The following is a 16017-nucleotide window of genomic DNA, read 5'->3' as shown; positions in this document are numbered from 1 at the left end:
AAACCTCCATGACAAGTTCTAAACTTACAAATTAACATATTCATTTACTTACCCATGTGTAAAAGTGTGTCACTTAGACAGCTTTCTGGAGCATCCATACCTAATCCAAAGCCATCTATTACAACTTTACATTTGCTCCTTGATTGAGAATCAACTCAAGTTACTTCAGCACAATTGAAATATTGTGTAGAATTATACAACAGAAATACTGAGACAGTTTCAAGAGACTGAATACAAGGTTTATATTCACTCCTACATGCTGAATGTCTCCTACAAGGAAGTACAAGCCCAGGCTGGTGCCCGCCAAAATCCCACTGCAAAGCTCCTGTACCACTTTTGTTAAGAGGAGCTTTGCAAGGACCTGTCCAGACAAGGCATCGGGGACTGATGCTGCAAGAGCCCCTGGCTTTTTGGATCAAGGTTGTTCAAGTTACATTCACTGTAGTTGAGAGGTCTGGATATTTGGAGTTTTAAGGTCTTAATATAGTACCTATACCTGTAACTCTATAACAAAATTAAGGATGACTCTTATGTAAACTCTTGCATAAAATCTTTGGTCATAGAGGATTTTAAATAATGTTTTAAAAATAGTTAAAATAGGCATAATAATGTTTCATGAAATATGACAGACCCAACCCCCAACTCCCAATGCTTGAAGGGAAACAGGACAGCCAAGAAACTGCAACGTAACAAGTTTTATTTTCCTCAGCAAAAGATCTGCAACTTTCCACTACTGACACACAGGACAAGTAGGACTGAGAATGGAGAGAATAATTTGGTACTGTCAGACACAGCAAGCAAATAGGATTGCAGTGGCAGAACAGCATACATGGACACTCCTGTGGGTCCAGGCTGCAACAACATAACACATGGGTGCTCAACACCAGTTCAGATCAGGTCATAAAATCCAATTCATCAAAATAACCTTTTAAAAATAGATTGCTACAGTTGGTTTCCTCTGGAATCTAATTGCTTCAGGCTCCTGCCTGAGCCACTGTTTGCAAGGTGTCCTCACACCAAAAGGAAAAGTAATGTCTAGGGAGGTTTAAATGCAGTTCCTGGAACACTTCTCAGGGAAAACACGGACAGAGATTAGAAGAGCAAAAAGGGAGCCAAGAGAGATCTCTCCAGAAGTCATTAGCTGCAGCTGCTAGCATAGTTGCATGTCAGATTTAAAAAAGAGAACCAAAAAAAAAAAAACAAAAAAAACCTCACAACTTTAGTCCTGCTTGCACATTAGGCTGCCCTCCATGCTATCCTATTAGTTTCAAGATTTTCAGTTTAAACTGTGTAAAGTCTCTGTATTGACCATTTGACCGTCACCGACTTTGTGTGCAAACAGAGGTCACTGCACATCCCCAGAGCACAACAGGAAAAGGAGCGACAGACTCCCCCCGCAGCACTCTCTCATTCAGTACAATTAATTGGAGACATCCAGAAAACAGAGCCAGGGCATGGGTTTGCTACTTCTTGTCTTGAAGGGCACAAAACTAAAAACAAGATTCAAGGTGCCTCACCAGTGTGAAGTACAGGACATTAATCACTTCCCTAGTCCTGCTGGCTATCACAGCACACATCGGAGTCAAGCTGGCCACGATACACAAAATATCATCATCCAATTTCAGAAAGCTTCAACCCGTACAGAGTAACACCAGATCACTTCAGAAGGCTGCACGCATGTGCCCTTGTTGTTCTTTAGCCCAATCTTTTTTTACCCCTCATGTTCATGCATTGCACCTGGGTGCCCTCTGTTCCCTTCGGTGGTTGCTCAGTGCTCCTGGGCACTCCATGGCTCATTGCTGTCAGTGCTGCTCACTGCTTCTCACAGCTCTGCCCACTGGGGATGAGGCTGGGTTGCAGCTCCACTCCCAATTACCACAAACTTGCACCTACAATGGCCATGCTATTTCTGACACAAGCCAGGATGCCACTGACCTCCTCAGCTACCTGGGCACACTGCCAGCTCATGGCAGCCCTCAGAGTGCTGTGCTTTGCACTGGTAGCTAAAAAGGTGTTGATAATAATACATCAGTGTTTTGGCTACCGCTGAGCACTGCTCACAGCACCAATGCTGTCTCTCTCACATTCCCTCCCTCACCAGCAGGCTTGAGAAGGGACATAGCCAGGACAGCAGACCCAAACAAACCAAAGGGATATTCTATACTGCATCCTGTCTGCTCAGCAATAAAAGCTAAGAGAAAGGAGGAGAGGGGGTAATTTGTTATTTAAAACTCTTGTCTTCTGGAGCAACCATTATGCACACTGAAGCCCTGCTTCCTGGGAATTGGTGTATGTTGCCTGCTTTTGGGAAGTAGACATTAAAACATTTGATTTTTCCTTTGCTTCCACGTCCAAACTTTGCTTTTTCTTTATCAAGCTGACTTTATCTTGATCCATGAGGGTTTTTTTCCATCTTATCTTCTTCCCCCTAGCCTGAAAAGGAGAGTGACAGAGTGGCTTGATGGACTCCAGCCAAGGTCAACCCACTAGAAGCATTTACAGGGGGAATAGAACTCCCACATCAATCTATACAGGCCTCAGACTGGTGATCACTGCCTGTGCTATACCTCCCACAGCTTCTGTCCCTAAAGCTAACTTCCAAAGAGGAAACTTTCCTTTGTCTATATATTCCCAAAGGAAGAAGCAATGTGACTTTGTGTTGGTCAGTGTGAAAACTACTCTTTAAGTAGCACCTAATTAGAAGTCTCTGCACTTGTCTCATTCACATGTTACACAGAGAATATTACTGGACAAACATAGGTGGGATGTGCAATCAGTGCTCTTCAGAAGGCCACAGGTATTTATTCTGCCCTGGACAATGTCACATTAAGCAAACATTTGGAATAGAAACACACACCTCCTACTTTTTGCTAGATATAGTACAAGAGGAAAATGTACAAGGAAAAACAAACCCAAGAAAAGGAAATCATATACTGTGGTTATAGCTCTATTAAACTCAGCTCTGCAGAACTAGTCAGGAGGTACCTTCCCATGCCCCAAGTAACAAGCATGCTCATAGGAGACATCCCCAGCACCAAACTCTATGGTAGAGTGGGTAGCTCTGCAGCAAAAAGGAACCTGGGACTTGTAAACAACCACCAAGCAGGATGAGAGCTGTAAATGGCTCCTGAAAGCACTCTCTTCACGGAGAGATCTCTGGGAAATATGGAATGTATTAGCAAACCTGGGCTAGAAAGCAAAGCATTCGTAGGTAGGTGGTACTTTTTAATAGCATGTCATTACATTTCCCTTACATTTAGTATTTAATAGATGTAACCTTCACAGCAGCACGCTCATTACCAAAAAGGCACAGGGACCTTACCAAACAGTGAGCAGAATGGACCCAGAGCCCAAGTGCCTTCTTCTGTCACCATTTGGGTACCATGGTGATGAGCAAAATCATGTGGATGTCTTAACACATTAAATTGGAAATATCCTTATTCTGCTACCAGTCTTCTTTGGCCTATCCCCATACAAGTCTGTCGATTGAACACAGGCCAAAATTTCTGCCTGTGTCAATTACTGTAGCTCCTCTGCTGTCACTGGCATTGGGCCATTTCTTATACCAGCTGTGGCTCTGACCTACGTATATTTAAAAATAGGGCCAAGTGTCATAAAAATCTTAAGACCATTTGACTTCTTGGTGTGGACATAGGCAAGGTGTGTTAATCTCATTTCCAGGACTAAGGCAAGAAGTACAACCTGTCTGAAGTAGGTCACCTGCATCCATGTACAGGAACCCATACCAAATGGTTCAAGAAGAGATGAGAGTCTGCACATCCCTCTGATTTCACCTGTCACTTTAGCATGAACTTTTGAAAATCCTACAGTAAAAAGGAATTGGTGTGCTTTTCCTGGCCTATGCCCTGCCAACAGAAGGTGAAGCCATTCAGTGCTTTGTCAGGGTTTGCTCCACCACCAAGACATGAGTTTCTCAAGAACATAGGCACCAAGTCCATACAATATCAAGAAAACCACTTACTGCAGCTTTGTGCCTGACTTTCCCCTTTTGGTAGGTGAGACTCCCTATTTTAGACAAAGACTGCAAAACTCAAAAGAGTGTTCTGAAATGCTGTACTAATTCTGTGTATTATTTCCAATTACTGTTATCTCCATTACCACTGCATACCAAGAGGAGCTGAGGATGGCTGAGCCAAGCAAAGAAATTATTGCTCACCCTGCTGTATGTCAAGCACTTCTTGATTTTGGAGGTGGATGCTGTAGAAACTTGCCCTCTGTCTGCCTGAGAAAGAACCTACCAGTCATTGGGTTTGAACTATTGCAAATGAGCATCAAAAGGCCCCCAGGCTGAAACATCATGATGGAGCTGAAGCTGGAACAAACACTGAAATCAATCCCAATTACAGCAATCAGGTCTAAATTTCCAGTAACACCTTACTGCACAGCTCAATGATGAAGACAATCAGCTTTTAAAAAATCTTTTCCTATTATAAGGACTTATATACTGGGAAGTGTTATTTTTACAAACTCCCATGACCACATGGATAAGTTTCAATTGATTTAAGCTCATCCAATCAACAGGGTTTCCCCTCCAGTTTTAGCATCAGAGGTGTTCTAGACCAAGACCCTCTTAAAAACTTTCTCCTGGCTCAAATAGCTCAAGACAGTCTCATTAGGGATTTGACAAATAACCTGGAGCAGCAGACAGATTACAGACTAGCAGGAATATGTAAGAGATAGCTGGCCTATTTAACAGTCCAGCACACCTTCGAGCAGGACTGAGTTGAATTGGAGCAAGCTGTTAACAGGAGGTTCGCACACCTTAGATCTAAGTCCTTCAAGCTCACAAGATCATTACTATTTTACCCAGTAGGCCTGAGTTTCTCCTTTAGACTAAATTTATCTGAATCCTTCAGACTGAGTCAATTAGCATCACTCCTAAACTCTCTACCTCAGCACAGAAAAGCAGAGCAGGAAAGTTAAATTGCTGCCAACAGAGTGGCAGTCAGATCCAAGGAGGTCAGCTCTCCATGACATGTTTCTGTGAACAAAAGGCATTAAACATGAAGCAGAACATGCAAGGATTTTGGCTCTGTATCTTCACTTCATATGGAAATGCCTTCTCTTCACAGCATCCCAGCAAGGCAGGCATCTGGTACACCATTATTAAAAGACTGCAGTGTGATAATAACAGTCTTCAATGGTGAGGGACACTTAGAAGAGAAAACCTTGCTACTTTTGCTGTGCTTTGTCATAGTTCTTTTGGCTGCCTTAACCAGTCTGAGCATGGAACATGCACAGGCTTTGCATGTTCCTTCCTTTCACTATGTACCCAGGCAATCTTGCTGTTTTTTCTCTAGTGTGTCAGAAAACCTATCTTTGGCTTCCTACATCCCAAAAGCTACAACTCTAATCAAACCTCTTACTGTCTCATTCCTGTGATTTCCTCTGGCTTCTGACCTTCACCACACTGACAACATCTGCTTCCCTTCCACGGAGGATGCAGGCTGTGATCCCTTTCTCAGCCAAGTGCCCTCCAGTTCTGAAGTGCTCTGTTAGGTAACTTTACGGCATTTTTCCATGCTTTCCCTACAGTTTTCTCATTTCTTCCCTATGTTTCTGCTTGTACCTTTTTCTCATCCATTTCTTCTGCTCTGCACCCAGTGCTTGACTCCGTAACTCCTCAGAGTTGTCCTTCAGACAAGTTTAAAAACAAAAGCAAAACATGAATCTTTGGTTAAATGAAATCACAGTCTACTTGTCAGCTTTTGTCAGAAGCACTCAATGGCAAGAATCATCGTTTTGTTCAGTGTTCATGTGGGATCTGCTTCAGAAGGAACTAATCAGTGACTGAGACAGCAACACAAATAATAAATCCTGGTAGAGGACCATCATATCATTATGACAATATTTTAGGTCCTACAGGAGGACAACCCAACTGGAAGTTTTATTGCATTCACTCACAATCTTTTGAATATTCTCAAGCACCTAGCTTCAAAAGCTGTGCAGACTGACAGGTAGACCACTTGAATGGCCTGCTGAAAACCAAAGGCAACTCGCTGAAAGTTTTCATCTGGAGTCTCCACTAAACTTGTCCCGTGGGAAAAGACAGTAGTAAACAGCTGAAGAGAAACACAGTCCAGATATTTCCACAGAAAGTAAATCTGCTTCCACAGAGAACTGCATATTTCTTGCTAGCTATTATTTTTAACCTCTCACAGATTTATTTTTACTACAATTTAAATGTATCTGTTATATGCCATAACATTATTATTATGAGAGACACTAAAATAGCAAAGTATTCTAGGCACTTGATACCATTTTACAGAACAGGGAATTACAGCCAGCAATGACTTGACTGCTGCTCACTGCAGCAGCCACCAAATGCTTCTGACCCCCCCTTTCAGCCTTACTTCCTACAGCTCCTCTGTGGAGTTACTCTGAAAGTTGTTTAACTGGCTGGGGAGAGGGAGGGGGCAGCAAGAGGAAAAAAAACGACCTAAAATTAATCCAGTTATTAGGGTGAACTTCTGATTTCTGCTGCCAGGCTGTGGACACAGCTTTGGGCTCGAAGCCCATAGCCTGAAGCCGCTGAAGCCATCGGCTAAGCCTACACATACCAAAAACTACCTGGGATACTTCAGAATCAGAGAACAGATTGGATTGAAAGGGCCCTTTAAAGGTCATCTACTCCAACACCTCTGTCACAAGTAGGGACATCTTCCACTGCCTCAAGTTACTCAGAGTTCCATCTGGGCTTCCAGGGATGGAGCATCCACAACTTCTCTGGGAAAACAATTTGAGAGTTTTTTCATCCTCATCATAAAAAAATTCTTCCTTATCTCTACTCTGAACTTACTCTCTTTTACTTTAAAAATGATGCTTCCTGTCTTATTGCAACTGATCCTTTTCTGAGCCTTCTCTTCGCCAGTTCTCTCAGCCTTTCCTCATAGGACAGGTGTCCAACTTCTCTGACCATTTTTACAGACCTAACCTCAAGGCTTTAGTTCTGATTTTCACTAAACTTTTAAATAAGCAAAAGTTTGTTTGTGCAAGGGTCTTAGGCTTTGGCTTTACAGTGCATACTCTAATAAGACAAAGAAAATATATCTAAACAAATTAATTCCATCTTTGATAATCAGTGTAGCTTTTCAGTACTCCAACACTGAGGAACATCTCTTCTTATCAAGTCAAGCTACGGCGGATCATAACTTTCCACTCCCAACACCCACAGCTGGTAAAGGTCTTTGTGTTCAGCTTGGATGCTGTTTGGCACAACAGTCTGACATTGACTTACAAGACCAATGAAAAATTTGCACTGCTAATTTTCCTAAGTGCCATGCCAGCACCTTTGGTGGCCATGCATTCACCTATCTTCCCATACAGTAACAGGATTTATTCCCAGCTAATAAAGCAGGCTTCACATCAACCGAGGAAATACTTTAGTTAGGATGTCCTCCTTCTTCATTACTGAATGATATATTCATGGCAAAGCACTAAAGTTGATGACATCTTTAAAATACATTTTTTTCCGTAGTGTGGGGGATACAAGCCGCTAATCTCTGCAGATCTCCTTTTTCTCCCCCATTGCCCCCGTGGTTTATCATGTCCAATTAGCCATCTGCCATGCCCGCACTGCCACACAAAGGAAGCCCCCTCTCCTTCGCCGCAGCCCATCAGCAGGGCTATTGTCCCTGCTGACAAACAAGAATCAGACACTATTGTTTCCAGCTGGCGATGGTGCTCCCAAAGTAGGCTGCCAGTTGCCACTAAAGCAGCGGGAGCACCAGGGTACGCTCCAGGAGCCAGGAACCATGCCAGCAGCACCGATATTACCGGGGAACCTATACAAAGCACTTTTTGAGATATATACATCTATAGAGAGATATAGATATTTTCTGATTTCAGGTAACAAACCAACCCGGGCCAACTACTGCCCTTTCTATGGCAGTTGCACTGGAGCATGCCTGACCTGCTGCCTTTACTGCTTCACCAAGCAGTCACCTGGCAAAGAAAGGGTCACAATTCCCAGAAGAGAGCAACATCTTGGAGTCGAATCTTTCCTTGTTATGTTTTTATTATTATTATAATTTTAAAAATAAGGCATGTCTCCTACCACTTCAGCACAGCTAATTCCACACACCAAAACTACCCTCCCCCCACCCAGGAAAAGTATTTTAAAAACGTGAAAAGTCTACCGTGTCTACATGGATACTAATTATGTAACAAGATTAATTTAATTTCTCTCAGAAACAACATACATTCACCCTTTTTCTCAAGGCCACCTCACTAAAAGAAATGACCAGAGCAGCTGGTCTGCCAGTCACCAAGATGTTAAATTGAAGATCATTTCCTCTTATTATTCTCAGCAAAGCACGATGTGACCTTACACTAAAAACTACAGTCTGCCTAATTATGGTAGTTTTGTTCCATCAGTGAAACTGAAATGCTGGTTCATATAATTAGGGTAATTAAAAAAGGAATTTAATTTTTAGTTTTAAAGGTAATTTGTTGCCTTGAAGTAAAAGGGCAACAAATTAGACCTATGTACCTGAATGTTTTCATTTTGTGCAATTTGAAAGAAACAAAAAACACTCCTAGATTTTAGTAAGAAAGCCACACGTTGATAAGAGACAAAGAACCCAAATAAATTACAATTTATTCCAGGCACTCGTTAATGAAAATGAGCGAACAAAATGAATATTTATATTTAAAAGTAGAAACAGAATTCTCTTCTAATCCCTTGATTAGGTAACAGAAATTACTTAAACTTCAACAAAAGTTTTAAATTATAAATATAACACTTCAACAGTGAACATACATAGTTTCAATATACCACTTTGAATGTTCACCTACTAGTTCAAAATAAAATAAATGAAAAACAGCTGAAACTAATGTGAATCCACAGTAATCACATAGGTTAATGATTTTCACAATGACTTATAAACAGAGGAAATTCTTTGCCCTGGATTCAAATACAAGGATCATACTGAACCAAATATGAAATACAACATGAAAACTTAGATATTTTGCTGAAATGTTATTCCATTCCTAGCACAAAATGCTCTAAATCCCATTTCAACACACTGCAGGCCACATATCACACAGGTGACTGACTTAAACATAGATTTACGATTGCCATTGCAGTGCCTGGGCCAAGTTCTGTTTTCAGTTACATCTGTGAAAACTCCCAAACAATTCCTCTGAAGTTCTCTGGATCTGTACAGCAGTAATACAATCCATCCTAGAAGCAAGTGGGAAAGAAATAATTCAAAATATTATTACTTCTTTTTTTTTCAGTCCTTTACACTTTAAGGCTCTCCATTCAGACAATCATATTTGACTTCTCTTTTCATATCCAGCTCTCTTTTGTAAAACATGTATTGGAATATTCTCTGTTATTCTTGCCAGATTCTTTAGGCAAAATTCCCCAAGTGGCAGAGTCCCTTCAGTTAAACACAGGGTGTGTGAGCCATGCAAGGCTGTAAAACGGGAGTTATTTATCCAAAGAAATATTAAAAGCAGGACACCAGTCCAAATCAAACAAAAGCACAAATACCTCTAAGTCGTTTCATGACTTTAAGTTCCAGCTGTAAAAGGCACAGCACTATGGGTTTATAAGGCCTAATACTCTGTAAGTATTTTCTTTGATGTAACTATGAAGTACTTAAAATACCACTGGGTACTGTATGGTACATGTCACCATGGAGCAATAAAGCTGCTCTACATCCATAATCAGCCTTTCCAGAGACCATAAGGTCACAGCAGCTGAAACAACAGAATACTTCATTCCCAGCCTTCAAGAGGCCCAAAGCACCTGTGCAGCCAAAGGACTCCCTAAAAGGCTCTTAACGTGGGGGTGTGCCTGGAAATTACAGCAAAGAAAACCCACCAAACCCATCAAAGCCATTCCCATTTTTCAAACCTCATGTTCCCCCAGCAGGTTATTATTATGAGACTTGATAAAATACAGTATAGGAGGCAGATGGTAGGAAAGAGTGATAGTTATATTTGCCTGGCCAGGTTGGATGCTCACTTGTATCCAAGCCACTCATCACTCCAAGACTCACACGGCCATCTAAGGCCACATGTAAAATGGTCTACACAAGCACCAGGAGGGTTCCTCTTTTGTAATGACTACAGTATTATACTTTTCTTCTTTCAGAGTTCCAACCCAAAAACACAGTGTAGGCAACAGGTTCTCCACCATAACTTCTGTAGGTGCCATATCAAGCCTTACAGTGTCTGTGAACTTTACTGATGTCTGTGTTTAATGCTTATGTTCCTATTGCACCTTGACCTGGAATTCAAGGATTGTGAACTTCAGTACAGATGAGCTCTGAACAGAAGCTGAGTGTGAAAGGCCCCTTCCTCTGGAAGTAATGATGTTCAACATTAATTGAATTAATATCAAATAGAATAATTAATATCAAATAGAATAAATATCTTCCTACTGGCCTATAACACAATGCAATCTCATCCAGAATAAGCACATTGTAAATAACTATCAGATATCATCCCTGTTGCCCTGTACATACTTCTGCGTGAGAAGGAAGGAAGCAGTATGGGAAAGAAATGCTCCTCTGAACATAAATCATTCATTTAAATTGCCCCCTTCCAGCATCAGACAAAAAGAGGTCCTTCTTTTTGACACAAGACCCCACAATCCAGCAGTTTCTGTCCCATTTCTTAGCAGCATCTGTATGGCAAGAGAGGGAAGAGGACAGTCATTCCCACCAAGACCTCTTGAGTCACCTATGTGTCCTTTCCCACGTCTACATGAAAACTCCTGAAGTAGCAGATCTGCCTGAGTCCTGAAGTGGAGGAGATGGGACAATCACAGGGCAGAGCCACACAGCCTTCCCCATGCACTGGGGAGGTTTGGGGGGACCTGGGTCCCCACTTGTAGGTAAAACAGCAACTCCTGCCCCATGTCAATCACATGAAAAAATAAAAACCACCTACATTAGACAATAAAGAAAGAAAACAACAGACCTCATATTCCTGACAGGGTCAGAGGTCAAAGCCTCCACAGCATGGTACAGATTTTGATTAAAAGCAACACCTCAAAGAATACAAGAGCCTTCTGAATGGTAGGACAGACCTGACAGGCTTTTCTGCAACAGAGCCTCCTTTAACAGCAGATCAGGCCTTATGAATTACAAAGTCTCAAGGTAAGGAAGCCAGGAATCACACAAACACCTCACCCCAGTGACAACACAATTGAATCAATTTACCTGCTCTCCAAGGAGACACTTGAGTCCATCAACCTCAAGGAGCACTTCTCTGCTGACATAATTTCAAGCATATCTTTTGATCAAACAGCCTGGCCAATGCCAATCATTTTAAAGTTATTTAATAGCAGAACTGCCAGTCACTTGTGCACAAATGAACAACACTAGAAGTATAGCTGGCTGAAAAGCAGAGAGCAAACAGAATAATTCATCGCATCCAAATGAGATGGAATAACGTCAATTTTCAACTCACAGGAAGTATCAATGACAAAGTTGGCGTCTTAATATCAGATATAATCAATGTTATACTTAAGTGCCATAAAAATAAATTAGAAAATAAAACAGTACCCGCTAGCACATGAGAAATATTGATGACTACTTCTGCTAATAATTGGTAGTTTGCTAAATTGTTCTGTCACTGACCTCTATAAATATTTTAAATTTGGTAAAGAATTTCCTTATGTGTTTGACTCCTGTATCCAAAACACACTGCAGAAATTACGGCAGCTTAAGCAGGGAGCTAAAGCTTTCTCTTCAATTCAAGGGATACCTCTTATTTGTACACTTTAAAAGTGACTTAGTTTATTTTTGAAACTGTAAGTATTTGGATTCCATTCCACACAATAAAAAAGTTTCAGTACACATTTATTATATACTACTAAGAATTCCAGAGAACCTGGTCATATTGTACCTGTCAAAAAACCAGAGTTAAGAAACTTAGTAAGGAATACCTAGGCAGAGATTTGGGTTTTCACTCAAACAGAAGTGATAGACATCATGCAGAAATTGCTGCTACAATTCAGCAGATGGTGTTATCCTAGAAATCAGAGCTGGAGACAGCAATAATAATTTCTGCCCTTCATGTCCCTCTGCCTGCTAATTTTTATCCCAATTACATGGGATTGATTCTCTAAAAGAGTATTCCTGAATTTCTTACTGCATATATCAGATGGTGAAAATTAGAATAGTCCCTTTCCTGCCTGACTCCAGGGAGGTTTTAACTGACTGCCAGCATCAACTACACAGTTGTTAAATCCACCCTTTTCTTAAAAGTTATTCCTAGTTCTCATCAGTGTAAGCATCAGGAGCAGACCTTCCTTTATTACTTCATGTTAATTTCTTCAGTTTGCCTTTCCAGATACAGCTCAGAAAGCTTCTATCATAGGTGTCCTGGCTGATAAGGGATGGGTACCTCGAGTGTTTGGTTGCTGCTGGGGGAGCTGCTCTGTGAGCAGCGCCACTCCCAGCATCAGCCTCCTCTGCCGGTACCAGAGAGCAGCCTATCGATCCTCCCGACTCAGTGCAAAGCCCAGCTGGTTGCTAAAAGCCTCAGAGAGAGGCTTAGTTGTTTCGACTCTGTTTTTTTTTTTTACAAATGATGAGTTCATGCTTTTCCATGTTGTAACTGTGAATTTGGGAAGAGTTTAGGCTGTTCAGTATAAGCTTGGGTTATCAGAGCAGCTAATCTTTAAACCATATACAGTATTTTTTTTTTATTTGATGTGAGCATGTAAGACAATGGTTATGCTTTACAAATCCAGAACACAAATCAGGACAAGGTATAGAAACAAAAAAAATCTAGTATCAAGGGAAAAAGAATGCTAAGTCAATGCAGGTCTCTGTAGCTATTACATATCAGACCCCATCTCACAGTCCTTACTCAGACAGGATCGCTATTGTCAGCCTGAGAGGTGTGGGAGTCAGTTGTGTCCTGGCTATGATTGTTCTCCCAAGCCCCACATCAGCTGTTCTCTCCACCATCTATGGAACCCAACTTCACACAGCACAACAGCAGTGCACAAACCCACAAGTAAAGGGGGCCCCAAACAACACAGAGAACCAACACTGTTATTTCACACAAGTCATACCTGTGCTCGTGCTTTCCCCATTTCTCAGGCATGTTGCCAGCAGACAGCGAAAATTAATTACTAATAGTCTGGGACTTTTTTCCACATCATCATTTTGGATAAAAGATACAATGATGCAGAAACAAGTATTTTGCCATCTTCTTTGATGAAACTTAATGTGAAGCAGACAACCATCAAGGATGGCCTATGCACACATGCTTCAGTGCAAGGATAGGACCTAGGCACCTCTCCTAATCCCAGGTTCCTGTGATTTTGTTTCCTCAAGAAGCAGAAGTGTTAAGTGACTCTCTGAAATCTCTGGGCTAAATGTATAATGCAGGTTACAAGTGTATTCACAGATCTACTGGTGAAATTTAAGGTGAAGAAGGCAGCTAGGGAGAAATGTCTAGCCACATGGCTACCTGTGCTTTCCCCTCATTTAAGAATACTTTTTTATATTCTTTTTTAGGAATTCTTTTTTATATAAGACAGATTTGACTCTCTTCAAATTCAGTTCTGCTAACGTGCTTACGTTGAGAAGGCAGTGTCACAGAGAAATGATTCAGCTTTGGATGAAGGAGGGGAGAGAGTGAAAAGGTAGGGAGGAACCTTAATTAACATGTTCCTTTTAAAAGGAAAATTGATGGGTTGTTTTTCTTTTCTTTTTTTCTAACAAATCTGTCATTGTTGAGACTTAGGAAATTATCTTGTAACTAGGTAGGCTATCAACAGGCAAACATCTATGGCTTCATGACTTTGTGGATCATAAGATACACGCAGCCAGACCTTATTATACTTATCCTCTAGATCAAAGGGTTTTCACATAAATGGGGTGCAGTCTACCATAGCAGGGAGCTGCTGCAGGCCTTCAGGATTTTACTTCTTTAAAGTTTTGGTGATTACATAATTGCTTTTTTGTAACTGGAGCTCAAAGCATTGTGTGCAGCTAATGAGCAGGTAGAAGAAGGAAAACAGCTGAAAAGCAGTCTTGACAAACAGCTGTGGCAGTGTCAGTCCTAGCCCAAAAGGGTCAGCCCCCTTATGAAACAAGTACTTAATCCTTTACAATTTTTAATTTAAAATCTACCAAGACTATAAAACTTTCTTAAGATTTTGATGGGGGAGGGAGTGAGGGAGAAGAGGGGGGTGTGTCATGCAGACCACAAGTTGCTTCAGTTGAGATGCTCATCCTATGCAAAACCATGTTTCAGAGCTGGGAGCTCCCACACAAACACCACCTCACAAACGAGTGCTGCAGCGGGGACCCCAGCACTCCCCAGTACCTATTGCCCACAAAATTTAATTAACCACTGCTTCATTAGCAAAGGCTCCCTACGCTCGGTTGTAGTCCAGCTACACTTTGGCTGCACTTCAGCATCCTCTGAATCGGGAAACACAGGGCTCTCACCCAGCCCTGAGCTACTTAGCGAGCTCGTCTCCGCGAGGTCAGCATCCCCGACCGGGGGGATGCAGCCGGGCTGCGGGCGAGCGCTGCCCAGGGCGCCTCTGCGCTCACTCACCGCCCACCCGAGGGCGGCAGGGGTAGCGCCCGGCGCTTCGCCCGGCTGGAGCGGGGCAGGCAGCCAGATCCGCTTCCAAATACCAGCCGGTACCCGGGTGGCCGCCGCCGCCCGGGGCGGGGGCCCGGCGGGGCCCAGCCGGCGCCGCTTCCCGCGGGGGTGACAACGCGACAGATCTCCCCGAGCATCCCCGCGGGGCTTTTGTGCCTGCTTGGGGCGGGGGCCTGGCCGGTCCGCTCCCGAGGCGGTGGGAGCGCAGCCCTGCGGTAGCATCCTCCCGGGGGCGGAAGGGGCGACGGGGCCACGGGCGCACCGAGGGGCTGCGGCGGACAAAGCGAGGAGGCAGGCGGGGATCCCCTCCATCCCCTCTTTTCCCCTCCCCGCGGCTCCGCTGCTGGCGGTGCCCGCGCCGCAGCCGCCAGCCCCGCATCCCGCGGCGGAGGCAGGGCCCGGCGCTGCCCTGGCCCCTTCCCCGCGGCTCCCCTACCTGTTCGGAAGAAAGCATCCACCTCGGAGTCAGGGACAGCGCCTTCCTCCGCCGTCCCTTCGGCGGGATTCATGGCTGGGGGAGAGGCGGCGGCGAGCCCGGCGGCTGGTAATATCCAGTGAGTTAGGGAGGAGGAGAACCGAGAGAGAGAAAAAAAGAGGGAGGGAGAAGAGGAGGGAGGGAGGGATGGAGGCGCGTTCAGCTGCGAGCCCAACCGAGCGCCGTTCGGATCATCCCTTCCGCGGTGCCTGCGGGGCGGCTGCCCCGGGGCTGGGCTGCGCTGCCCCCGGGCTGCGCTGGGCGGTGCGGCCGGGGCGGGGTGCCGGTGCCGAGCCCCGCCGCCGCCGGCCCCCTCCCCTCCACCCGCTATTGTTCCGACCTGCTCCGCTCCGCTCCCCCCGCCGCCGCCGCTGCCCCTCGCCGCGCTGACAGCCCGGCCCCCGGCGGCCGCCCCCGCCGCTTCCCTGCCGGCACTTCCTGAGCCAGGCCGGGCGCCGGCCGGGGAGGCTGCGGCGCCCCCCGCCGCCGGGGCAGCCCCTCTGTGGGGCGCGGCCGCTCCGGGCGGGGCGCGCCGGGCACAGGTGCGGGCACGGACGCCCCGCGGGGGTCCGGAGGGAATTTTTGTTTTATTCCCTACCCCTGTAAGCCCCGCAGCCGTATCGCTGTGCATCCCCGGGCTGCACCGCTGCCATGTCTTCCCTCCGATGAACAGCCGCGGGGGCACGGAGCGGCGCTAGGCTATTAGACGGGCAGGTACTCGAGGGGCGAAAGTGAACGCTGATGTGGTTATACGGACACAAAAAATTGTTCTTTGTTTTGGGGTTGGGTGGAGGGGTTAGAGGTTTTTTTTATGTTCAAGAGCTGTTGGGCACGACTGCTTTGGAAACGATCGGCAAAACTGCACGTTGTTGCAAGTATGCCTTCATATTTTATTCTTTACAGTCCTCGGTGACTAGAGAGCCAAAAAG

At 44.3% G+C, this 16017-nt stretch overlaps 1 protein-coding gene across 1 annotated transcript in view; it reads right to left on the bottom strand.

Annotated features, from left to right (window-relative positions):
- The window catches only part of KALRN (kalirin RhoGEF kinase), a 407865-nt gene extending 392739 nt beyond the window's left edge, over window positions 1-15126 (bottom strand). Inside the window, exon 1 of the mRNA XM_053983017.1 lies at window positions 15050-15126. Within this exon, the coding sequence (XP_053838992.1) occupies window positions 15050-15122 (73 nt within the window). The 5' untranslated portion in view covers window positions 15123-15126. The remainder of the gene's footprint in view (window positions 1-15049) is intronic.
- Window positions 15127-16017: the final 891 nt, after the last annotated feature.

The sequence above is a fragment of the Vidua macroura genome, chromosome 7, assembly GCF_024509145.1.
Source record: "Vidua macroura isolate BioBank_ID:100142 chromosome 7, ASM2450914v1, whole genome shotgun sequence".
Taxonomy (NCBI): domain Eukaryota; kingdom Metazoa; phylum Chordata; class Aves; order Passeriformes; family Viduidae; genus Vidua; species Vidua macroura.
This window is presented reverse-complemented; position numbering and strand designations above follow the sequence as displayed.